This window comes from Gopherus flavomarginatus, chromosome 2 (genome assembly GCF_025201925.1).
Source record: "Gopherus flavomarginatus isolate rGopFla2 chromosome 2, rGopFla2.mat.asm, whole genome shotgun sequence".
Lineage (NCBI taxonomy): Eukaryota > Metazoa > Chordata > Testudines > Testudinidae > Gopherus > Gopherus flavomarginatus.
The window spans coordinates 180,336,493-180,363,142 of NC_066618.1; the positions used below are offsets into that span (position 1 = coordinate 180,336,493).

At 41.5% G+C, this 26,650-nt stretch overlaps 1 protein-coding gene across 1 annotated transcript in view; it reads left to right on the forward strand.

The window, feature by feature from the left end:
* Window positions 1-26,650, forward strand: part of RREB1 (ras responsive element binding protein 1) — a 142,263-nt gene that overhangs the window by 65,670 nt on the left and 49,943 nt on the right. Inside the window, 4 exon segments of the mRNA XM_050939820.1 lie at window positions 3,750-3,863; window positions 5,913-6,112; window positions 10,591-10,680; window positions 11,957-12,120. Coding sequence (XP_050795777.1) covers window positions 3,750-3,863; window positions 5,913-6,112; window positions 10,591-10,680; window positions 11,957-12,120 — 568 coding nt within the window.

Sequence of the window (26,650 nt, forward strand, 5' to 3'; positions counted from 1 at the left end):
CAATTTTCATATTGATCCTCATCTTTTCCAATTTAACTAATAATTCCCCATGTGGAAGCATATCAAATGCCAGACTGAAATCGAGGTAAATTAGATCCACTGTGTTTCCTTTGTCTAAAAAATCTGTTACCTTCTCAAAGAAGGAGATCATGTTGGTTTGGCACGATCTACCTTTCGTAAAACCATGTTGTACTTTGTCCCAATTACCATTGACCTCAATGTCCTTAACTACTTTCTCCTTCAAAAATTTTTCCAAGACCTTATATACTACAAATGTCAAACTAACAAGCCTGTAGTTACTCGGATCACTCTTTCTCTTTCTTAAAAATAAGAACTATGTTAGCAATTCTCCAGTCGTATGGTACAAGCCCTGAGTTTACTGATTCATTAAAAATTCTTGGTAATGGGCTTGCAATTTCATGTACCAGTTCCTTTAATATTCTTGGATGAAGATTATCTGGGCCCCCCGATTTCGTCCTATTAAGTTATTCAAGTTTGGCTTCTACCTCGGATGTGGTAATATCTACCCCCATATCCTCATTCCCATTTGTCATCTTACCATTATCCCTAATCTCATTAAAGACTGAGGCAAAGTATTTGTTTAGATATTGGGCCATGCCTAGATTATTCTTAACCTCCAAACCATCCTCAGTGTTTAGCGGTCCCACTTCTTCTTTCTTTGTTTTCTTCTTATTGATATGGCTATAGAACCTTTTACTATTGGTTTTAATTCCCTTTGCAAGGTCCAACTCTACATGGCTTTTGGCCTTTCTCACTTTATCCCTACATGTTCTGACCTCAGTAAAGTAGCTTTTCTTGCTAATCCTTCCCATCTTCCACTCCTTGTAGGCTTTCTGCTTTTTCTTAATCACCTCTCTGAGATGCTTGCTCATCCAGCTTGGTCTACAACTCCTGCCTATGAATTTTTCCCCCTTTCTTGGGATGCAGGCTTCTGATAGTTTCTGCAACTTTGACTTGAAGTAATTCCAGGCTTCCTCCGCCTTTACATCCACAAGTTCTTCAGTCCAAACCATTTCCCTAACTAATTTCCTCAATTCTTTAAAGTTAGCCCTTTTGAAATAAAAAATCCTAGTCCCAGGTGTATTTTTGTTTATCCTTCCATCTAGTTTGAACTGAATTAGCTCATGATCACTCGAACCAAGTTTGTCCCCTACAACCATTTCTTCTATGAGGTCCACACTACTCACCAAAAACAAATCTAAAATTGCATCCCCTCTTGTTGGATTCCTTCACCAAAGTAGTTGAAGGAATCCATCAGCTATCCACTCAACCCCTCCCAGGATCAGGCCCACACCAGAAGGGAAAATCAGTGCTTGCTGAGTGGAAAGGTATTAAAATTGGGAGAGAGAGAGAGTCATTCAGGAGACAGTTTATAAAGCTTATACAGTTGATAAAAGCCCAATTTAGGGAGCTGGCTGCATTGTCTAGAGTGTAGATCATGGGACTGACCTGATGTGTCAAGTCACTCAGGTCCTGATTTACGACAGGTACTTAAGCACATGGGTAACAGTTAAGGAAGTGAGTAATCCCTCAGAGCATGATTCTGCCATCCTTCTTCACACTGAGGTGAAGGTAGGCGTGGCATAAGGAGCTATTCAGCCTGAGCAAACATGGAAGAGTTAGGCCCTTTGTCTCCCTATGCCTTTGTTTCTCTACCCAGGGCTGTCCTTAGTCATACTCAGCATACACAACTGTGTAGGGCCCCCAAAAATTTGGGGCACCACCGGGACCATAGGCACTGACTTCTCATCTTGCCAGGGGGTGCTTGACACCCCCTTTTGCTCCAGGTCTCGACCCCACTCCACGCCTTTCCCCAAACCCCTGCCACCCTGTCTCTTTCTGCTCCTGCTGCACCCCTACCCTGTCTCTCCCCACCTACTCCCCCTCCCTCCCAGAGCTTGAATGCTGCAAATCAGCTGTTTGCAGTGCTCTGGAAGCGCTGGGAGGGACAAGGAGGCGTTGGTAAGCGCTGGGCCACCAGCGAACGAGAGGCACGAGGTGAGGTAGTAGAGAGGGGAGCGTAGTGCGGGTGGGTGCTCCACACCCACTACATTTTCCCTGTGAGTGCTCCAGCCCCAGAGCACCCACCCACGGAGTCCACACTTGTGACTGGGACAGCAGGTCAGAGCGGGTCGGCTCCAGCACGCCTTGCAATCTCCTTACTAGGCAGAAGGCAGGGGCCGTATTCACAGAGCTGAATGCGCCACTGTAAGGGCATCAGTTGCACCAGCATAGGGGCACCAGTATAGGGGCAGTATAGGAGCACCAGTATTCACAGAGCCAAATGCACTGGCATTGGGGTACCAGTTACGCTGGCATAGGGGCACCAGTTTAATAAAACTGCGTAGGGCCCCATAAATCCTAAGGACGACCCTGTCTCTTCCTGTAAAGTGGACATCACTATGATGACACTAAAAGGGTGTCATCAGGAGGAGGGAGAAAACTTGTTCACCTTAGCCTCCAATGATAGAACAAGAAGCAATGGGCTTAAACTGCAGCAAGGGAGATTTAGGTTGGACATTAGGAAAAAGTTCCTAACTGTCAGGGTAGTTAAACACTGGAATAGATTGCCTAGGGAAGTTGTGGAATCTCCATCTCTGGAGATATTTAAGAGTAGGTTAGATAAATGTCTATCAGGGATGGTCTAGACAGTATTTGGTCCTGCCATGAGGGCAGGGGACTGGACTCGATGACCTCTCGAGGTCCCTTCCAGTCCTAGAGTCTATGAGTCTATGAGTCTATGATTTATTAATTCATTGATGTTTGCAGAGCGGTTTGGGATCCACTGAGAAGTGCTGCATAAGTGCAAACATATTGTGTAAGCTCAATGATGCTTCAAACAGGATAATTACAGTAAGATGTGCTCATTCTTTTTACAAAAAAACCATCTTTGTTTTTGCTGCTATTTGAGCCTTGTAGCCTCTGCATATAGGGAAATAAAAGCACATAATGCCGTTAAAGGCCTGCTGACAGACACCATTTTTAATTCTGAGATGGTAAAGCTTCCAAAGGCTGATGATCTTTGTTTCAATAGTGAAGTAACAGAACTATTTTTCTTTAATGTTACCATGGTGCAACTCTCAGTTAAAACTGTAATTGCATTTTGCAATATTACTTGCTGAAAAAAAATCTTCCCACAGGAATCACTTTTTGTCTGTTTATGTTTTGTTGTGTTCCTGGAATGTCTGCCACTCAAAAAAGGCCTTCAAAAAACTATTCTGGCATATTTGAACCAGAGAGGGGTCCTTCTTGCAGAGTTAGAGTTGCTGACAATAGCTTGATAAGTGCATGTGTGGCTTCCAAAAAAAAAAAGAGAGAGAGAGAGAGAGAGAGAGAGAGGAGGGAAAAAATTCCACCAGCAATTCAGTAATTACTGATGAACAGGGACAGTGGATATGAGAAATGTGCTGAATGGTCCAAGCAATTTCAGTCGTCCTTTCCACTGTTAGTATTAAGCAAAGAGTCATCATGAATTCATCTGTTAGAATAAACTGTAATTTTTCTAAAGGAAAGTGAAGAATGTATGAACTTTAATTACTGAAATTCTCTAGCTGCAGAATACGCTTGAATTTCTCAGCCAGATGTCAGTAGTGTCAGTGATGTACTCTGTCTGTCTCCTTTTTTTGCAAGTTGAATCTTGGACATAAATTAGGGGGATAAAGTCTTTCTCTGTTAAAACTACCTCGTAGTTAATGTACTCCTTCTTACCTCCCCCTTGTTTCGTACAGTACTAGAGGGTGCTATAGAGGATCTAGACTCTGCTAAGCTGAATACACTAAGTGGGGAGAGCAGCAAGCAAGAAGAAAACCTCATTGTTCAGCAGTCAAGGGAGGAAAATGAAGGTAACTTATTTAACTAGAATTATGTTCTTCATTAGTTTAAAGGATCAGCAAGATTATTTTTAAGAGTTTTCTCCATCCCTATTCATTATATATACACCTCTACCCCGATACAACGCTGTCCTCGGGAGCCAAAAAATTTTACCGTGTTATAGGTGAAACCACGTTATATCGAACTTGCTTTGATCCACCAGAGTGCGCAGCCCCGCCCCCCCCGAGCACTGCTTTACCACGTTATATCTGAATTTGTGTTATATTGGGTCGCATTATATTGGGGTAGAGGTGTGTGTGTGTGTGTGTGTGTGTGTGTGTGTGTGTGTGTAATATTGAGCAGAAGCACAAACACTTACTCTCTCCCCACTGCAAGGCTTACAAATGAAGACCTTTTTTGGCTCCCAGTAACTTGGCACAGCATTACTTATCCTCATAAAATACCTGTTTATAATGTCCATACTTCTCTTTTCCCAAAACATGTTATACAGAGGATCAAGTGGACATGTCCCTTGTTATACATCCCCCCCACGTCATCTCTTGTAGTGGCTTTTCCTGTATGTATTCAGATTTTAAGCCTTGGGTTCCGTGCTGTTCATCTTAAGTGATGAATCTGCTGGGGTTTTAAAGCATGCTCTTTTATGTTTCTAAAGCAGAATGTGAAAGACTTACTAGTATATTAATGTTTACGTAATATGTCCATAAAGTGGAACACCACACACCTGGTGCCCCAACTATTTAAGTACAGTATCTGAAACAAGAACATCCTTCCTACATGTACATGTGATGTAGAATAAATATTCTATGTATATTCTACATTGCACTTCTTACACCTTAATGTAACTTTGCCCAAAACACCGACTCACCCCCAGGGCAATGTGTTTGCAAGTGCAATTACTCATGAACAGTGCTCCAGTCTTTCACTGTGGACACAGGACACCAACAAGATGCTGTATTATGACAAGAGAATTAGGCTACATGTGATTTAAACCCAGAATTACTGACTCTACAGTAGAACCTCAGAGTTAAAAGCACTAAAGCAGGGGTCAGCAACCTTTCAGAAGTGATGTGCCGAGTCTTCATTTATTCACTCTGATTTAATGTTTCACGTGCCAGTAATACATTTTAACATTTTTAGACGTGTAGTAAGATATGCATGCAGCCGACTGTTATCATCGAACAAGAGCAGCGCACCACACCAGTAGCTACTGACAACAAGAAGGTCTCTTTCTATAACCCTATAATATATAACTTAACTATTGTTGTATGTAAAGTAAATAAGGTTTTTAAAATGTTTAAGAAGCTTCATTTAAAATTAAATTAAAATGCAGAGCCCCTGGACCGGTGGCCAGGACCCAAGCAGTGTGAGTGCCACTGAAAATCAGCTTCCATGCCGCCTTCAGCACGTGTGCCATAGGTTGCCTACCCTTGCCCTAGAGTTATGAACTAACCAGTCAACCGCACACCTCATTTGGAACCAGAAGTACACAGTTAGGCAGCAGCAACAAACAAAAAGCAAACACAGTACAGAACTGTGTTAAACATAAACTACTAAAAAAAAAAGGGGAGATGTTAAAAAATTTTTTGACAAGGGAAGGAAACTGTTTCTATGCTTGTTTCGTTTAAATCAAGATTAAAAGCAGCATTTTTCTTCTGCATAGTAAAGTTTCAGAGCTGTATTAATTCAATGTTCAGTTGTAAACTTCTGAAAGAACAGCCATAATGTTTTGTTCAGAGTGCTGAACTACCTCCATTCCTGAGGTATTTGTAACTCTGAGATTCTACTGTACTGTATTGGAGGTTTGAAGGTCAAGTTCACATGAGCAGAGCATTCAAAGAAAAAGTCGCAACTTCGCTTGTGTTTTCTAGAACTTTAGTAGCTTTCCTGTTAATAAAGGACCCCAAACTGTTATGAACTACTCTTTTTTACTTTTTCAGATCACACAGGTTGTGAATTCTTTGAGGCATGGGCCATGTCTCTCCCATCAGCTGCATACTGCTGAACACACCATTAGCTCTCCAACTGATAATCTCAGCAACTTTTTTTGTTTACAATTCCAGAGAAGCAGCTCAAAAGCTTAACCAATTACAAGACACCAACTTTACCAAACAGTTTGGAAAGTACAGACTTGTCCTCCATTGATGCCATGATGTCAGCAGTAATGAGTGTGGGGAAGATCGCTGAAAATGGCGGGAACTCTCAAAACATCAAGTCCCCATCGAAGTCTCCTGCACCAAATCGGATTGGCAGGAGGAACCAGGTATATAACTCCAAGCATGCAATGGGTGAGAGAGTTTCACAGTCGAGGAAAAGAGTTAATTTTCATTGTCATTTTTGCTTTTCAAATAGTACATGTGATGCATTTCAGCTAATGCCACCAAGTCCATGTGTGGTTTGTGACTTTTTTCACAGAATAAGCATATAAATCTGAGCTGGAAAAGACCACCTTGTCATTTGCACACTGATCTATCTAGCAAAGCACTTAAACACATGCTTAACTCGAAGCATGTGAGTATTCCCACTGAATTACCCTGGCTTACGTGCTTTGCTCAGTCAGGGCCTTAGTCTGTCCCTCTACCAGTACACATGGTTCCTTAAGGTATAGTCTTCGCTGCGTTTTCTCTTTTTTTTAAACAAGTACATAGACTTACTGCATAATGCAATGCAAATGAGTAGGGGGTGAGCAAGTTTATCATATTTACCAGTTGACGGCACTGTATCAATACCACCACAAAGAAGAGAATTATATCAGTCAAAACCATGTTACTTATATGATGTTTCTGTAGCAATTTATTATTAGCCTGCAATCTAGTCTTTCAGATAAATGGCTTCTGGTTTGGCTTATGTTTTATTTCCTCTAAACTAAAATACATTAATTGAAAAGAAAAATATGTCAGGGTGACATAAAGATAAATGCGAACATAGGAGTATATTGTCTGGTAGCTGGCATGAAAGATTTGCCTGCTAACGTTCGTTCACAGTCCAAAGTTGCATTAAGTGGGAGTGTGCTGTTCAGACTCGTGTCAGTGGCAGGGCTGCTAAACAGCTGTCTGCTGTTAGGACACCAAGTGATTTGGCTTCAGGAGAGTTTGTTAGCGTTGCTGACCTTTATTCCACCTTATATTTCAGTGGGCATCGGATCAAGGGACGCTCAGGGAGTAAATGTGACAGGATTAAGAGGGATTCTTACAGTGTAAAAATAAATAAATAAATTAGCTGATTTGTTTTTAGGTGGAGGTAGGTTACCACCAATGAGGTAAATACATGTCTCATTGGAAAAAATGGAATTGACAGGATTTCAGGGCAATATTAACTTTGTGTCAGTCTGTTTTGTAGCCTGACTCTAGCAACCGCGGATGCAGCAAATTTCTGTTGACAGCAAAGCACATTAAAAGTGGTGAATTGTTTCAGTGCATTGCAAATATGAGTCTAAATTCTGGTCAGAATTGCCCATGTCCCACGCCCTAGGTATAGTAAAAAGGTAACAGAATTTATTTGGTTTTCTGTGTCTCATTGCTGTATTCCATGGGGTTATAGTGAAACAGTCTCTCCTGAATCCTTATCCAAGTCTATGGTTCTTTTTATGATGCTGCCTTTATCTTGGCTCTGGTCTGCCTAAAGTCTCATAAACACACATGCACGTTAATCCTCATCTATTATAACTTTTCATTTTTTTTCTCCTGAAGAAAAGATGTTACAAAGGGGGTTCAGGCCACTTTTAAGAGAGAAGAAGGGCGAAAAACAGGAAAACAAATCTACCTAATGTGAAACTCCTAAAGAGATTTGCCAGCAGTTGGGTGCAGAAGAGCAGTGCCAGATTGCTTTATTTAAGCAAGTGTAGTTAACAAATGAGCTGCTAATTTTATCTTTCAGTTCAGGAAGTGCTCTTTCACCAGCACAACTGCAGCAACTCAAATATTCAGGCCTTGTCTACACTGCCACTTTACAGTGCTACAACTTTCTTGCACAGGGGTGTGACACACCCCCCCCCCCCGAGCGATGCAAGTTTCAGCGCTGTGAAGTGGCAATGTAGACAGTGCACCAGCGCTACGAGCCGCGCTTCCAGCTCTGGTAGCTATTCCCCTCATGGGGCTGGGGTTTTTTTATAGCACTGGGAGAGCTCTCTCCCAGCACTGATGGCCGGACTAGGGACTACTCAGCCATGTTAAAAACATTGCTAGTGAAGACATACCCTGAATGTTACATTTTTAATTCTCCAGTGATGCTGCTTTTACAGAAGTCATGTCTGCATTGAGTAAGTCACCAGAATTCGGTGGTTAGCCATCCTTGATTTGTTGGACCTGTATTATGGTATGCAGTGTGTACTGTGTGAGCACTGGAGAAAGTTTTGGGTTTTAGTTAATAATAAACTCCAGAGTCAATACTAATCGGCTCTGGCTGAGCTGTAGTGTGTGTCTGATCTTTGCTTCAAGGTGAACCAGTAATTATGCTATCTTTTGTTAATTTGCTTATTCAAAGAACAGGCAACCTACAAAGCAGCCTTCGAAACAATTAATTGTATCATGTAGAATTGTATCCTTAGCTAAAAAGAAAAAAGAAGTAGACTGATAATTTCACAGATATCTCTGGGGATTAAACACCATCTAAACTGTCAGCACAGCTGCAGGGATTTTCCTCACAGCACTGCATGTTTGTTCTCCCAGCCCTGAGCCAACTTTAACAGAGCTGCAGTATAACTGGAGCTGAACATTACTCCACAAACTGGTTGTGTGCAATAAAGTTACATCTGTGGAGGGGAATATGTGTATTTTAATTACAAATATATTCCATATGTGATATGTTCTGTTGCACAGATTTGATCAGCTTTTTTGGGGATGTACAGATTTCAGAGAAACTTTTTTTTTTCCCACTTGTCTTCTAATGTTTTTGCCTTCTAGCGTGTTGTGAACGTCAAGTACATGAGGCATTGATCCATGTTATAGTGAAGTCCTGCTGTAGAGAACTGTGTATAGTAGATCTATAAACAGTGGGAGGATTTTTCTTTGTGTAGGCGAGGAGGCAAAAAAGGCTAATCATTGCAAATTAGATCACAAGTCTCATGCGTTTGGGATTTGAGATCAGTGTTATTGTTTACTGTGTTTGTTTGGGCTGAAAAGATGCAGAAAAATGGCCATTTGTCCATACAGAAATTTCCTATTAGAGATTAATAGAAAATAACCATTATTTTTGAATAATTCTATAAAATTTAGAAGATAAACTACATTCCCCTCTACAGGATGGTCTTTCTCCCCTCCTACTATATAAAAAATTACCCCAGACAAACACAAACCAAAAAAAAATAGAGCAGTTATTGCTTTATTCGATTGCATGGGACTTCAGAATAATTTTCCGAGCACCTGATTGGCATCATCCACTTTTAAATTCTGTAGTACGTAACCGTAAGGGATTATAGCCATCCACTTTTCAGTGGGATGGGCAACCTCCGTTCATGTGTCTGTCGTACATTCTGGAAAGTTTTTTATTTGACATCTCCAGTGAGCTTTTTTAGAAAGAGGAAATGGGTGGACACGAACACATACACAGTATATCTGCTGGAGGAGCTATTCATCTCTTTTCATTATTGCACTAAGAATACTTAAAGTAGCAGGCAAGAAAGTTCAAGTAGAAGATACCTTTTCAGTATAAACATGATATTCGCCAGCCGCAACACTGATGATTTTTGTGCATTCTTAAGATACCAGGGGTTTAAATGAACATTGAGTCTTCCTGGTTGGTAGAGAGCTACACTGTTCTGCAGAAGAACCATGTTTAGTTTTCAGTCTCAGACACTTGCTTTTTAGTTGGCTGCTCAGGTAATAACAGTGCACTGTGCTTCTGTGGATGGTTGTGGGTGGATGTGTCTTTCGTCACTTAACAGCAGTCCTGGGCAACTAAGTGAAATTAATTTCTTTCCACTTGGAGTCCCATTGCATCCTTGGCTTGGTGTCTCAAGGGTGTGCTTAATAATATAATGCTGGATTCTCTACTCTCACTGTTCTTATTCTGGATTGACCATAGTTACTCTGGTTCTCACCAGTGTGAAAGGAGAATAAGGTATATTGTGTTTTGTTTATGTCGCATATATGCCTGCATCATTACCTCTCGAAGGCTACAATTTCATCAGATCTTGCAAACTTAAGAAGGGTTGGATCTGGCCCATATGTGAGTGGGACACTTCCAGGAAAAATCCAAGATGCTCTAAAAAGTGATGTTGGTGATTCAGTAGGTGCAGCGCTTCCCTGTGTGAAGCAGTGTTATTTATGTTAAAGGCACTGCGCTCCTGCACAGTCATTCGGATGACATGCAAAATGTAGGCCCCTATGATTTGTTTAAAGATCTCATTGGTCCTTGTTGGAAGATTAGTGGTGTTAACCCTCACGTCCTGGCCAACTTCCAATTTGGGTACTTGTGCTCTGCCCGCTTAAATTCCTTCTGGTAGTTTCAGCTGGTCACAATGGGTTGCCTTCACTTCCTGTCCCAAACTGCTGTTGCAGAGTTGCTGTGAGCTGTGAAACAGCTGCTGCATTTCTGTGGTGGGTTTGTAAATTATAGTTTCTGAAGCTTCCCTTAGTGATCTTTCAGGGTGATGATTGTGTAAATACAAGTTATTGTTCTGTTCTTTGAGAGATGTTTTTATGTTTCTTGCGTATGATTTCAATACCAATCAGTAGTTGTGATATTAGCTTTTGGGTTTCTCTATTTTTATGTTTGTGTGTGTTTTGGTTTTTTTTCTTACAGGAAACAAAAGAAGAGAAGTCTTCCTATACCTGTCCTCTGTGTGAGAAGATTTGCACTACACAGCACCAGCTAACTATGCACATTCGTCAGGTATGCAGACTACTTATCTTAATTGTTCTTTTATATTAAAGAGAGCACAGTGACTTGGAGAGAGAGATCCATTTTCCAGTAACAAAAATCATTCCTTGTCCAAACCCAGAGGTCCTTCATTATGACTGTGGTTCACTTTTCACATACATATTTGTGCCTTCATATTTAAAATATTTTTTTGGAATGCACAAATGTTGTAGAGTTCTTTCCCTTCTACCCCAGCCTATTCCCAAGCAATGAAATGTTTCCTCTTCAAGGAAGTTTAAAGTAATCTGAGGATTCAGAACAACATTTCCATTAGAAAGAGTGTCCTGCTTTTATTGTCTGCTTCACCATAGTCACCTTCAACACCCATTCAAATTAACGACCATGAACGCAGGAGCTATGAGCTCAGGCTGGTATTAAAGCACTTCTGTCCTATGCAGAGTGCAGCAACTTTGGGAAGCTAGGCAAAGAAGTGACTTTGCAAACAGCACCTTTTTTGTGGAGCTAAATGTCCTCCTCATGCTTTTCTCTCTCTTTTTTTATGTAGGGAGTTTTGTAAAGGAGCTTTTGTCTTTTTTTCATAATAGGGAACAAAAAGAGATCTGCTCTGAACATTGAGGGTGTGGCTCACTTTCTGGTGTCCATTGGATAAATGTGTATTTCAGTTTTCCCTTTTATGCTAAAACATATAGTTTTAATTAGCATCATCATCAACATATCACACTGATTTTAATCTATGTAAAGACCCTCACGTGACATTGATAACTAAGGGCCAAATTCTACCCTAAAAGGCACGTACATAGCCATAAAACTCTGGTGTCTGTCCAATGGCAGATTATTGCTCTGAATTTTGTCACCTACTCAATTTAAACAAATGTAAATTGACACTTTCCTGACAAAAAAGCATAAATATTTTAAAATGATCTTTCAAGTTTAAACAACACTTCTCACCATCCCCACCCCCCACTCTGCCCCTAACCATTTGTGTCTGGATACCTTTTTGCCCTCCTGCATTGCACTCCACAGTGGACGTGCTGGATGTGTTGCACAACACAGTAGGCCTATGTCAGCCAGACATTCCTGGTGTGCTTTTCTGGCAGCGAAGGGGTTAATGAAAAGAAAAGCATGTAAGGTTTACCTTTAAGTTGAGTATCCTGCTAAGTAGCTCTTAAAAAAAAAAACAAAAAAAAACAACCCCAAAACACAACTACTTTTTTAGCTGTTACAGTTCTTTGATATTTCCTGGGCAGTACATTGGAGGAATTCAATGAAAATCATTGCTTACTTTTAGCATAACACTGACACTGGAGGGACAGACCATTCCTGCAGCATCTGTGGAAAGTCTCTGAGCTCAGCAAGCTCCCTTGATCGCCACATGCTGGTGCACTCAGGTGAAAGGCCTTATAAATGTTCAGTATGTGGACAATCCTTCACCACCAATGGGAACATGCACAGGTGAGTGCTGATTATGACACAGGAGCGTGGAAAGGATTGTGGAATGTGGGGGCATTATGTTTCCTTGGCAGGACTGTCAAGTAAGGAAAAGGCTTTTATGTGGGCAGGGAAGTATAGATTATGTATAGTGCATTATTGCTGAAAGAGAGACAAAGAAGATGTGTGATGATATGCTCTGTAGCACAATAATCCCCCAGAACTGCCAGAATGCCAGATTTTAGGATGATGTAAGAATTGGGAATGGATTTTTAGCTCAATCAACTATGGGTACAAATAATATCTGGAAGCGCTACTTCCTTTCTGTTCGGGTGCCACGGAGGTTAGATTGTCATATAAATGGCTCTCGAGGAATAACATACGGGCTCAAATTTTAAAGGGGCAACAACCAGCCTCTTACTTTGCAGTTTCAATTTGGCAGATGTAAGAGGTTTCATATAGACATCTGCGTGATTGGTAGTTAAATATCTAAATACCATCAGTAAGGGGGTTCTTCTTTGGCCTGTCCTTTTTTTACATATTTACATACTCTAGTCATGTTATCTCTTTACAAAGAATTTCCTAGGTCTATAACAGGTTGTCAAAATTAAAAGTTACTATAGTTTAGTTCATATATAATGATACATCTTGTTGACTGAGGAAGCAGAACACTTCCACATTTTTGTCCCACACAATTGCTTCATTCATTTGTATTGCTGTAACAGCTAAAATACTCTAAGCACTTTCCAAATTCATAAGAAGATTAACTCCCTGCATCAAAGAACTTACAATTTACAAAGCAACCCAACGAAAGACAGGTAAGGGGGGGATATAAGGGGACAGGGATATGATAATTTAAGTGACCAGAGTGGTAGCAGGTGCATATCTTGCTAGTTCTCTGTTGGGGTTCAGGAGCATGTTCTTGTCTGTTTTTCTTTGGTTCAAATGTGAGGCTTTGGAACCTGAACGACAAAACGTTTGTCGTTCAGAGGTGTGAAACACACACACACACACACACACACACACACACACACACACACACACACACACACACGACAAAACTTTTACCGGTGAACAGCACTTTGTCAGCGGGAAAGCCAATATAAAGCAGCTACACTGCGCACCTTTTAGTGGCACAGCTGTAGCAGCACAGCTGTGTTGCTAAAAGGTGCATAGCGTAGACATAGCCTAAGTAACTGTTTGGTTTTTTTTTAAGGCAATGCTGCATAGCTGGGTTTTAAAGGAGTGATTTCAGTTAGGCAGCGGTAGAGCATAATTGAATACTTGGCAAATGTTTTTTTGACTTTTTTCTTGCTGTTTTATCCTCTTTGCATGATGTGTATCCAATTTAAAAAGATATTGTAAAATGACAATATCTTTGCATCTGTATCTGTGTGATTTGTGTAATTTTCTGATTGGAAGGGAACGGGTCTGAAGAGAGAGATACTAGCCTCAGCTGAGTGAAACTGGTATCTCTCTTGTAGCAGACTGGTACTTAGAGTTGCCCGGATGATAGTTTCTGTGCTCCAAAGGGTTTATTGGGGGTTGGAATAGTGCAGTTGTAAACACATTGCTGAAAGTCTCCTATTTAAACACAGAAGAATTAAGTTTTCAAACTTGAATGCAGTTGGCATTAAGGCACCTAAAATATTTATTTGGCTGCTGAAATGCAGAATAAAAATTGGGCCCCTGGTGTAATACTAGACACACTCACATAGCACATAAACTTCAAACTGTGCATATTTGCGGGGTTACATTTTCTCCTTCTGTCTAATGTGATGCCAATAGAGGAACCATCTTCTTTCTTACACTGGACAGAGTAGGAGCTCTCAGGTTATGGTTTCATTTTCTGCTAGACATGTCTCTCACATACTGTGTATCTGACATGGTGCTCCCTGCAGTGGCAAAGGCAGTCTTGTTTGTTTTGGGTCTAAGATGTTGTGACGGGCAGCACTGGAGGCTGAGAACTGCAGTGTTCCAGCATTCTCTGCTTTGTTTATATCCATTTCCCAAACCTGAGGAGGGTTTGCCATCTTTTTAGCTTTAATGTTCAGCATGTCTCATCATTTTTCTCCCGTGAACAGGAAGTTGGTTCTAGTCACACCAACGACCTCAAGTCTCTGATTTCCAAATAGATGCTGTCTCTTAAGATACAGCTTGCCTGGCCAGCCAGAATGGGAAAATGCTGATTTAAAAGTTATGTACAATTTCTCTCGAGTAATTTCCAAAAAGTAAAAATTCAGGGAAAATTAGGTACTAGGACAGAAACATGTTGCTGATTAAATGTACAGGATTGGAATACATGATCTCTTTCATTTTTATGCTGTAGTTACTTTTTTAATGCCCATGAAAAGTGATTGATTGACAGACGTGATGATCCTTGATCTAACCATAGAATGGGTACAGTGCCAGCAGAAGTGCTTGCTTGCCAGCATTGCTCTCTTAATGTGCCTTGGTTGGGTTTTTTTGCTGGACAGGAGGGATTGCCCTAGGGGTGAGATGGTACTTCAGATTCCCAGCCCACAAGCTTATCTCACTGCTGTGATTCACAGTGGGTGCATCTCTTGTCATTCTTTTGTGAGGTCATGTGTTAAACAGAACATGTCAGGTGCAAACCTGATCCCCAAGGAAGGGCAGATCAGCCAGAATGCAGGCTATGGTTGACTTAAGAAATGACTTCTCTAAAGGAAATAAATGTATTACAAAAATTCAAAGCACTGATATTGTTTTATCAGAGGAGTAGCCGTGTTAGTCTGGATCTGTAAAAGCAGGATTCTTTGCTGCTTGAATTTTTGTGAGGTTTTTCATTTAAGCCAAATAGCATGCAGTGCAGCAGCTATTTAGAGCATTAAGATGGGCCTATCAGGCATAGACTCCCTATAAACAGCATTTCCATTGTCCAATATCTGGGTGTAGGTTTGAGACACTAAACTTAATAACTAACAAACCTTTTGAAGGCTCTTATTTCACTGCACAATTTCAGACTGCAACAGTTCAGTGAATGTTGCAGAAGTCTCACACTGTACTGACATACGTAGTCTGTCATTGCAGAAGATGATCTCAAACAACCCCCAGAGTGAAATCCTGCCCTTATTGAAGTAAATTGGGGTTTTGCTATTGATTTCAGAGAGGGCAGGATTGCAGCCTGTATGTTTTAAAGCCATTCTGTTTTATGAAAGTAGATTTAAAAAGTCCTCAGAAAATCAAATCCACTGTGTTAGAGTGCAAGCAGACAGATGATAAATGTGAAGAGAAATTACTGTATGGCGCTATAATGCACGCAGTATCAAAAAGTTTATTTTGCACATTGGGTACATCTGTCAAAACCAGGTACTTGTAGTTAAAGTTGGTCCAAAATAAATTATTTTATATGGATTTCAAACACAACTGTAGCATTGAGTCAAACAAGCCATAAATGAGCGAGGATAAAGGCTTTTCATCACATTACATTAAAAACTTACTTCTATGTCAGCTTTGGCAAGCGAAGATACTCTATGGCTTGCTATCTCCCTCTTGGTGTGAAGCTCCTACAGGCAATCTGCAGCTGCAGTTCAATATCACTTGTACCTGTGCTCTGTCTGGGGAGGGTAAGGAAAGTCCCCAACCCCCAGGATTGCACTGTTTTTCTTTTTAATATTTTGTGCTAAAATAAGACTGTTTAAAAGATGACAAAAAGCTTGCTAAGTGGAGAGGGATGAGACTTTTATACCCTTATTGGCAGACTCTAGTGATAGGTGTGATGGCAGGAGAAGAGATCATGCTGGGGTATCACACAGAGCCGGGAGCTGGTGATGTTTCATAGATCTGTAATTTGTGGATCTGTTGTAGAGGGAAAAAGAAAAAAGGGTAACTTTTAATGCTCCTTGCCGTGCATTGGGGTCTTGCTAACTAATACTGTATTTACCTAAAAAGCTATTGAAAGGAAAGAAATGTGAATGCTGCATGTGTATATACAATGTTTTTTTTTTGGGGGGGGGGAGTTCCCCAAAAATTAATTAGTACCTAGCCCTTTAATCTGACTTTCATAGTTGTCTGGCTCTTTGTCCTAGTCTTTACTCCAAAGTTGTCATGCCTCCCTCATCTGGAGTCTGTCTTCTTTTACATTTCATGCCGGATGTCTAGAGGCTATCCTTCTCAACCTTCAGAATAAGCGGCAAAGAGTCCTGTGGCACCTTATAGACTAACAGATGTATAGGAGCATGAGCTTTCGTGCTTGAATGTCGACTTGCATGCATCCAACGAAGTGGGTATTCACCAACGAAAGCTCATGCTCCAATAAGTCTGTTAGTCTATAAGGTGCCATAGGTTTCTTCACTGCTTTTACAGATCCAGACTAACACGGCTACCCCTCTGATACTGCAGCCTTCAGAATAAATCTTATATTTCTTTTGTGAATGAATCATAGCCTTTGACTTCTTGAAGTTCCAACTCTGTCATCCTCCTTGACCTTACGCCCTCTCTCCTCAAGTACAGCCAAACCGGTGTGAGAAGCTTAGAAAAAAAACCCATTGTTTCAGCAATTCTTCTGAAACTGAGGTGAACAGCGTGACCTCATTTTCTGAACTGGATGACTTTTGGTCAGTGTTCTAAATGGGGAACTGTAACTGTCCTCTGGACTGAGTGAGTGAGGGCATCTTTGAGAGGTCTCTGTCATGGCTACCAGGCTGCTCAAAATGTCCTGCTACTTTGGAGCTCCCTACTGGAAGGCGCACTGTACAGCCTGAAGCAGTGGGCCAGGTGCCCAACATGGAGCCTTCATCTGGAAGAGCTGTTCGATTCAAGGAACAACAGTGACTGGCACATAGACACTGAAGGGAAGTTGATTTATTTTACTTTTATTTCTCTGAATGGGGCACTGACCCTGTTGAACTGGTGCACTTAATGGAGAAGGGTTGTTGGCATGTGGGTGATCCCTCCGGGTCTGTCAGGGAGTGGAATTCCTTGAGAGAGAGGAGAGGTTGGAGGCTGCGTATTCCAATATGGAAAGAGTGAATCCATTTATGTCTTATGTCTTACAAAACACACACACAAGCCTATGGAGGAGTTTATTAATCTTGTTTTTGAAAATAACTATTTTTCAAAATCGTACTAAGGTTTAGACATAAACCTGAAAATGCAAGCTGTCTTAACAGAACCACTGCTATTTAGAGCATGCAGATCCACACATGCTTGTGCTAGAAAGATGGTGAGCAGGGTGTTTTTCTCTCATTCCCAGTGAATGAGTTATAGGCTTTCACATTTTCAGTGTAAAGCATGTGTGTGCGCGTGTGTAAAAGAGGGCTTTCTGTAGAGCTGAAAGCATAGGGCAGTGGTCCCCAACCTTTTCGTCTGGCGGGCGCCAGACGAAGGACCACTGTGGCGGTGGAGCACCCGCCGAAATGCCGCCGAAATTTGGGAGCGATGCCTTTCGATGACGTCACTTGTTGGCAACAGGCGTCGTTATCGAGAGGCGTCCCCGCCAAAATGTCGCTGAAATTCGGCGGGTGCTCTCCCGGGGGCCAGGACACGAGCGCATTAAGATGCCCCCGCAGGCCCCATGGTGCCCACGGGCACTGCGTTGGGGACCACTGGCGTAGGGACCTCAGATCCTTTCTGAAAAAGAGTCTGAAGTAAGTGTTGGAGTAGATAAATGTTATGAGAGCATTTTAATCCATGCTGTCACTTTTGCTGTATCTGTATATTGTTGGTGTATCCGATAATTAGCAGATTAAAACCTTGGGAAGCTCTCTGGGCCTTGGCTCTGACAAGAAATTGAAAGTTGCAGCTCCCAGCTCTCAAAAGCAAACAAAACAAATGAGTTGCTCTGCTAGTGTATTTTTGGTGCTATCTTTTATTAAGGGAACTTCGGGTGTCTAAAACTGCTTGCCTGACTTAATTTTATGACTTAAGGACTCAATGTAGAAGTTGAAAATATCTGTAGAGCTTCCCCAAAATAGTTCCTTCTGGATAAAAGGTCATCCTGCCCTTGATCCTCTTCCAGTTTTATGACTAGGATGTTCTGTACCCGTCTATTGTAAATGGCATTTTTCTGTCTGTTAAAGACAAACTTTCCATAAAACTTGAAGGTTTAATAAAATGTAAATGTCAGAAGGTAAGTTTGATACATACTGTGTCCTTTCTTGGCAGTCTCTGTTGGCTGTTAAAGATTCCGTAGCACGTTTTGAAAAGAATGGTGGGATGACCTATGTATTTCAACCAAAAAAATTCTCCCATGCAGTGCATACATGTAAAAATCTTGAAACTTAAGTAGAAGAGCAGAATTGCAGGAGCTTTGCTGTGACAAACTGTTACAAAGACTCTTAGTCAAATATGGCATTTTTTTTCTTTTAATTTTTGAGGTAAGAAGACACTTCATCCAAATTGTTTATTCTTCAGTGGCAATTTCCCCAAACTTCTTGAAAAGAATCAAGTCAGTGTGCAGTGTCATAACTGCTGCTGTTTTTTGTTGTTAGGAATGATACAATTCTGCCTTCTGAGTAAGGCATTTTTCAGAATCCATCCTCCTCACTTTTGTACCTTTGAATGTTTTGAGAGCTTGAAAGCAGCTGTCATTTAAAATTTGGGTATATAAGTTCTTCAGTAGTCAATGAGTGCAGTTTGTGAGGTTCACAAAACATTGGTTAAGAAATGAGTGAGACCCATTTACTGTCCCTAAGCATAAACCATATTTCCTTTACTTTCTTAAAACATAGGTACATGTGTCAGGTACAGATGTGCGTGTGTGCATACACTTTTAGGTATTTGCACACAACTTTTGATTCTACAGACCCTCTTTCTGACCTTGCCAAAGCATCCTTTCTCTGCAACCCACCCATGAATTCGTCCCATGTTAGTTGTGGTGCTTGATCCCTTCTGACGTGTATTATGTGCATTGTAGGTGCAGTGCATTAAATAGCATACAGCCTCAGAGTATGCAAATTTGTACAATCTGATTACAGATGCAATCCTGTATTTGTTTGATTTTTAGATAGTGTTGAGAAGAGAATTTTTTTAGATGCTACATAGTTAAACACAGTGACAAACTTTCTGCTTTTTAAAAGGGGGGGAAGTACAATGGAAAAATGACCTAAATGCAACATTCAGTTTGACACGTCTTCAGAGCTGCCTAAGGCAGCGGTTCTCAACCAGTGGTCTGGGACCCCCTAGAGGGCTGCGAGCAGGTTTCAGGGGGTCCGCCAAGCAGGGCCAGTGTTAGACTCACTGGGGCTCAGGGCAGAGAGCTGAAGCCCGGGGCCCAGAGCCCTGCCACCTGGGGCTGAAGCCGAAGCCTGAGCAATTTAGCTTCATGGAGGCCCCTATGGCCCCAGGCAATTGTCTTGGCTTTTATATGCAGAAAACCAGTTGTTGTTGTGGCACAGGTGGGCCCTGGAGTTTTTATAGCATGTTGTGGTGGGCTCAGAAAGAAGAAGGTTGAGAACCCCTGGCCTAAGGGAGAATTCATAGGAATTGGACATTTAAAATTCTTAGGTAGTTTTGAAAAGTTCAGCCTATATGCCTTAAAAATATATATGTAATAAATATAATCAGTGATTATCTCACATCATCCATGGTACAGATATTTTGCACAAACAAATTAAAGCATTAAAATTAGCAGCATACAAAAGACTATATATGTGCAATATAGTCAAATTATATTTTCTGTATGACCATAATGAATTACCTGACTTTTGTGCATTTGTAATAGATACAGCATTGCATTAGATTCTAGTTTTGTATTTAGTTTTAGATCCACTCATGCACTGGGATGAGTCCTTGCTTAACTCCTGAGAAATTTTGGTTTACATGAAATTAAAACTGGACAGTATTCCTTAAACTGAACTAATTATGGAGGACTGGGACTAGTTGGACAAGTCGTGTTTGACATGATGTCGAACTCAGTCTTATGATGAATGTAGGATCGTTGGCCAATATCATGGTGCTGTGACATCAGCATATGAGAGAGGATAGACTTGTTCAGCATTTGCCGATGCCCTAATTCTTGAGCACTGCAGAGTTAGAACTAATTGCTTCCAAAGTAACGGATGATTTTAATTTTAGTTGTAGCAGAAAACTGAGACACAACACATTTGATTTTCTTTTTAATTTAAAAATGTGTTTTCTTTTGAGTAATATACAGTGTAAGTATAGCGAAAGGATAGACAGGGTGGAGACTAAAACTATCAGGAGGTGTGCTCTGAGTAACTGGGCACCTATGAAGACTGCCAGTTTTTCCAGTCCTTCACTTGGAGTGTTGTGAAAGCCAGTATAGCAGAAAGTGCTAGTGCCACTGAGTCTCAATAGTTTTACTATAAACCTTGCCGGTGCAGGATCAATAAAAACTGAGCGTGCACACGCACACTCTTAAATAAAGCCTCTAAAGTACACAACAGTTCAGTGGACCTTAAGAGCTTTAGGGATATGTCATGATTACAGGTATGTCATACTCCACCTACTGCCGTTAAAGTATCCCCCTCCTTTTCAATTATTATTAAAGAGCTGTGAAGTTAACAGAAACACTCATGTTGGAGTCTGATTAGAATCCAGAAAACAAGGAGGTTCAGAGTTAAGGTTTGTACTCTGTCCTTAGTTGGCTCAATTTGTTCTTGAGAACTGAAGCATATACAATAAGCAGCATTATATTTGCATATCCAGGCCTCTTCAGTTCTTGAACATACAAGTAAGTCAAGGGTGCTCTAAGACTATCGAGTGGGTGTGTGGTCTCAGACCCTCTAATTTACGTAAATCTGGTCTTGTACACTTTAAGACTGTCTTACACTTTTGTGCACTGCTGGCAGTAGGTTTGGGTGTCTGGTTTGCATGTGTGTGTAATGGGGAAGGTGATCTGGAATACAGGGATAATACCAATTTCATCACAGGTAATAACATCAATCTCCATATAATAGCATGTATTCAGCATAGCTTAGTGCTGCTTTGTTTCCCGTGTCACAGTTCAAACGGGAACATGCCACTTGACGTAGTGGATTCTAGTCACCGATCACATGGCTCCTTTAGACCTTTATCTTCATAAGTACCTGCCCAGGAGTGACACCTGCTTTAGGGGTTTAGTATTCTGCCTGCTCAGGACAGTTGCCTCCACTCTGCATCTTTAACACAAGACTGCAAGATAAGAAAGAATTCCAGCTGTAGAGATTTAACAATCTCTTTGGGACTCGGAAGCTGTTTGTCTTCTTTGCTTCAATCCCAGCATTAGAGGATTTTTCTGTAGGCCTAACATTTTAAATACAAACAGCAATATGCCATGTTGCAGATTTTTAACAAGATGGAACAGGTGAGGAAATAGATTAATAGGCCACGTGCTAAAAATGCAGGCTGTTGGGGAGGTTTATGAGGAATGTTCTCTGCATGTTGGAATACATCCTCTGTATATGTGGAGGTATGTGTACAAAAATATATATTGTTGCAATACCTAATGTGTAGGGCTTCTCCTTCGACATAGCTACTGCCTCTTAAGGAGGGGGAGTGCCTACATCAACGGGAGAATCTCCCATCAGCGCAGGTAGTGTCTTCACTAACCGCAACAGCAGTGCAGCTGCAGTGCTGTAAGTGTAGACACAGGCCCCAAGAGAATAAGGAGGAAAACCTTTGTCACTATCTTAAACTATGTTTTGTACTGGCTGTAGTTCTGCCTTAACGCATGTCTAGCTTTAACTCCCCCTCTTACCCCCTAATATGTAAGCTGCCCAACCTGTTCTGGTTTAGCATGCTGGAACTAGCAAACCTCAGAATATAGACACTCATTGTCAGCTGCTTCTTTCTTTATTTAAAAAAAAAAGCCATTCATTAGCAATAAATTGTTTCGTAAAAACAGACGACTGGAGACAAAAAACCTCAGCATTTGGATTTGTGAAACAGCAGCAGTCTGATCCTGGCATGCTCATTTTCCCATTATGCTACTTGTCTGCGTGTTACACCTAATACATAGGTGGCTGGCTTTCAGTATGGAGAAGATGCCTTTTTATGTAAACTGACAGTGCTATTATATATTAAGTAGGTGGGTTGTACTTGGTATACAAATACTGCTTTGTCTTCCATTAGGGGATCTACTGGTTATTCTTGCCAGTCCAAGCTGAGAGGGTAAGCTCTCGTGGGGCCTTATCCACAGCCCATTGAAGACTCTCATTGATTGCATTGAGCTCTGGCTCAGGTCTATGTCCAGTGACTCCTCTGACCAAACTCTTCAGTATGTGTAGACTTGAGAAAGCTGTCCTAGGAAGAGGAAGACAGGCAGCCCTCCCTGCTGTTTTGAACTATAGGTACTTTCATTATTTTGGCAGGTGACACCTCTTCAGTGGCAAAATTGAAACTGATGAGTAAGGCTATGTTTTAGTCATGAATATTTTTAGTAAAAGTCATGGACAAGTCATGGGCAGTAAACAAAAATTCACCTCCCGTGATCTGTCCATGACTTGTACTATATACCCCTAACTAAAACTTGGACTGGGGGTGCTCTGGGGAGGGGAGAGCCCGGGGGGGAAGCATGGGTGCTGGGGGGAGAGGGTTTGCGGGGCTGGCAGGCTCCCTACCCGGCTCCACGCAGCTCCCCAGAACCAGCTGGCATGTCTCCGCAGCTCCTTTCAAAGGGTTGGAAGGCCAGGAGGCTCCATGCGCTGCCCTGGCCCCCCACCACTGGCGCTGGCTCCACAGCTCCCATTGGCTGGGAACCGCAGCCAATAGGAGCTGCAGGAGTGGTGCCTACAGGCAGGGACAGCACACAGAGCCAACTGCCCCCTCCGCTTAGGAGCTGCAGGGACATGCTGGCTGCTTCCAGGGAGCCCCTCTGAGGTAAGCATTGTCCCACACCTCAATCCCCAGCCCTGAGCCCCCTCCTACACCCAAATTACTGCTGCTGCTGGGTGGGGGGTGCAGTGGCATGAGACTGCCCCAGCAGTGGCCTCTCCAGAAGTCATGGAGGTCACAGAATCCATGACAGACACACAACCTTACTGATGACACATATCAGTAGTCTACATCTGCATTGCCTGCATCGAAGTTCATATCCCTAGAGGAGAAATTCCCAAACTGTGGTTGGTGTTTCACAGTGCAGTGTCTGGTGGCCCATAGAGAGCAGGCTAGTTTTGTGGTGCTGGCCCTCCTGTTTCCAGCTGCTAAATTTTATTAGAAGATAGCTAAGAAATTCATTAAATATGTTCTTAACAGTACTCTCCCACACAGGCAATTGTGGTTACCACAAGGATGCTATGGGATCACACATGGGAGAAATAGGTGGGCCACAGAGTCAGGAGTGGGAAGGTGGGTGGTCTAAAGAAATTCCTCTATTAGGATGTGGTCTGCTGTGTTGGGGGGCAAAGGTTTGAGGAGTTGATTTGTTTCTCCTCCTCCTCAGCAGTCATTGATTTGTACCACTGACATGATAGTGCAGAGATCTTGTTTTGTCTAGAATGTGGTTTTGTAATATAGTGAATTTCCTTGGGATTTTTTTTTTACATTTTATTCCCTTTGTAAAGCACCTTCCGCGTTCATGTGTTCTGTGTTTCTTTTCTGTGCCATACGATGTAACAAGTTGTTCTGTGCTGTTTGCCACTAGCAATACTCAGTGGCAAAATGCTAGAGGGCACTGAATGGAGTAGGCCAGGGGTCGGCAACCATTCAAAAGTGGTGTGCCGAGTCTTCATTTATTCACTCGAATTTAAGGTTTTACGTGCCAGTCATACATTTTAACGTTTTTAGAAGGTCTCTTTCTGCAAGTCTATAATATATAACTAAACTATTGTTGTATGTAAAGTAAATAAGACTTTTAAAATGTTCAAGAAGCTTCACTTAAAATTAAATTAAAATGCAGAGCCCCCCGACCGGTAGCCAGGACCCGGGCAGTGTGAGTGCCACTGAAAATCAGCTTGTGTGCCACCATCAGCACCCGTGCCATAGGTTGCCTACCCCTAGAATAGGCTGTGTCTGATTCTGGACATAGTTGCTCATCATGTTGGGTTTTTTTAATGAATAAAAATATCCCTCAGATTTCTTCACCACAGTTTATTTTTAAGGGGGATAAAACTCTTTTTTTTTCACATGCAGTGCTCTGTATTTGTGCTGAAATTAAAGCTGTTTTATGTGCTCTCTCCTTAAATCTACTTTTAATGGGAATGTCTTAAGACATTGAATAGAAACATCCAAATGTGCTGGTCAGTGGCTAGGCTTTTATGCATATGCGCCTAATAAACACAGCACAAACAGGTATTTCTTACAAAGCTTGCAGATTCAGAGGGCCCTGTTAAAGAGTGTCATGTGTTTAACTCTGCCCTTCAGTAAGCAGAGTTTCTTTCATCTACAGTCACCATATGTCATTTGTCATTGTTAATGTGGCGCAACCTGAATTACTGCAAGGTGCCTCTAAGCCAGTTAGGTGGGGCACTGAATTTCCACCATCTCTCTCTCTCTCTCTCTCTCTCTCTCTCTCTCTCTCATTCTCTCTCCCTGCTTGTGCATTGTGTGATTACAATTGCAAATGAACCTCTTCCCCTTCTGGGAAAACTGGCTTTAAAAGCATATACAGGGCAGGCTGCCACTATTGAATCACTTCACTGGTGCAGCAACATCAGGCATGTAGTTTTGGAATAGCTGCCTCCTTTTTTCTTTTCTTTTCTTTTTTTTTTTTTTTCTCCCCTGAGGTGTTATGACAACACTTTTGGTGGAAAGCAGGGATATTGTCAAGCAAAGATGGGAGTGCATTTGTATCTATCTAAACTAAACCTGGTTGAACTTGCTGACTTCAGTATAGCAAGTTAGTTGTTTAGATATTTATTAATACAACATATATGGGTCTGCTTTACGGAAATAGTACTTTTCCCCTTTTTAGTTTTGTCGATCTCTCTCTGTCTCTCTCTCACTCACTCACATTTCTGCTATTTTTTTTATTTTTGACAAAACAAAATATTCTTCTCTTGGGTAAAACTACTAAAATATAAGCATGTGTGTGGCTGTGTATCTTACACTCTAGATAATGTATATTGGCAGACTTCAGAAAGTTTTATGTTGTATGGCATTGACTACAATTCACAGGCTTACTGGTATCTCCATCAAGGAATTTATTTACCAGAATTGGAAATTAATCATGAGCAGTGTTTGCACACATTGAGCTTTCAAATAGACTTGATAGTTCTAAACCATTAGAAAAATTATCATAACAATCATATTTAAAATGGTGGTGTGGGGTTTCTTTGTTTTTGCTTTTGCTTTGCTCTGTTAGAGCTCTCTTGGGAGCTGGCCCAAGACTGTGGAATGAACTCCCCCAGGAACTAAGGACCATCACACACCTCCCCACCTCCTGCTTTAGGTGCAAGGCGCATTTCTTTGGCCTTGCCTTTTCTAACACACGGATAGCTGTGTGTGTGTGTGTGTGTGTGTGTGTGTGTTTTGCATGCACATGCAATGCAAAATAAAACATTCAGCTGCACACAAACCTCCCCCTCAGGAGAGGATGAGAGAACAAACCCATGACAGATGTGAGCCATACTGCTTAATGCACTTTGGAAGTCACTCAGATACTACAGCCATGAGTGCAGTGTAAGAATCTAGATAGAATACAATAGATAATTATCAATTGTTGTTTGTTTGTACTATCCAGGGGTCCTAGTCGTGAAGAAGGAGCTCATTGTGTTAGGTTCTGTACAAACGTAGAACAAAAAGACACCAAAGAATAGACTTTAGCCTTAGATTTACCACCGCCCTGCACAGGACTCTTTCAGCAGTGGCCTTTAAACCATTTGGAGAATCTGGAACTAGACACATCCTGATGAGCATTTCTTTGGCCTGGCAGTTTTGCCAGTGTGTTTAAGTGGTGTTTAAACTAAGGTTTTCCCTAGCCTGTTAGGCCCTAATCCTGCAATGAGCTCCATGCTGGAGGACTCTGGCACTTGCCTGGAGCCCTGTTAAATTCAGCAGTGCTTTATGTGGGTGAAGGGCTCCCCCTGGACAGAGCTCAGTGCAGGATCAGTCAGGGGGTTGTACTTCAAAGTAAACTAACAGCCCCATGTTTTTAAAAAAACAAACATCAAACATAAATGAAATACCCTATGTGTTTATAGCTGTGGTTAACTGCTCTGAACATAGAGCGAGCAAGTGCTTCTAACATAACTCTTCTCTGACTTGTTTGCCACACTCAACTCTTCAGCTGAGGTCACTTTGCTCCAGTGTATTGTGTTAGGTTTCTTATTAGCTTTGCCATAGACACGCAGAGTTCTCTCACTGTTAGTTGCTCGTTGCCGATCCTAGCCATTAATCATTCAGCACTGTGTGAATACTTCAAATAAAAGCAAAAATCTCAGCATTGAAATTTCTCATCGGTGTTAGTAGAGTTTTCACAAGGTGCTTAGGGTTTTGGCATCAGAATGTCTCTCAGTTTTCTAAGTGTTTTGGGAGGATCTGAATAGCAACTGTTGTCGTTGATAAGCTGTTAGGAAAAACAAAACAAAAACCCTTCCAAATACCAGTCATGTTTCATTTCAGAATTAGCTACATCTTTCTGATCCCAGCAATTACAGCTGACAGTGTTGAATGAATTAGACTCTAAGTAGTGGCTGCTTGTAATCATTAGGAC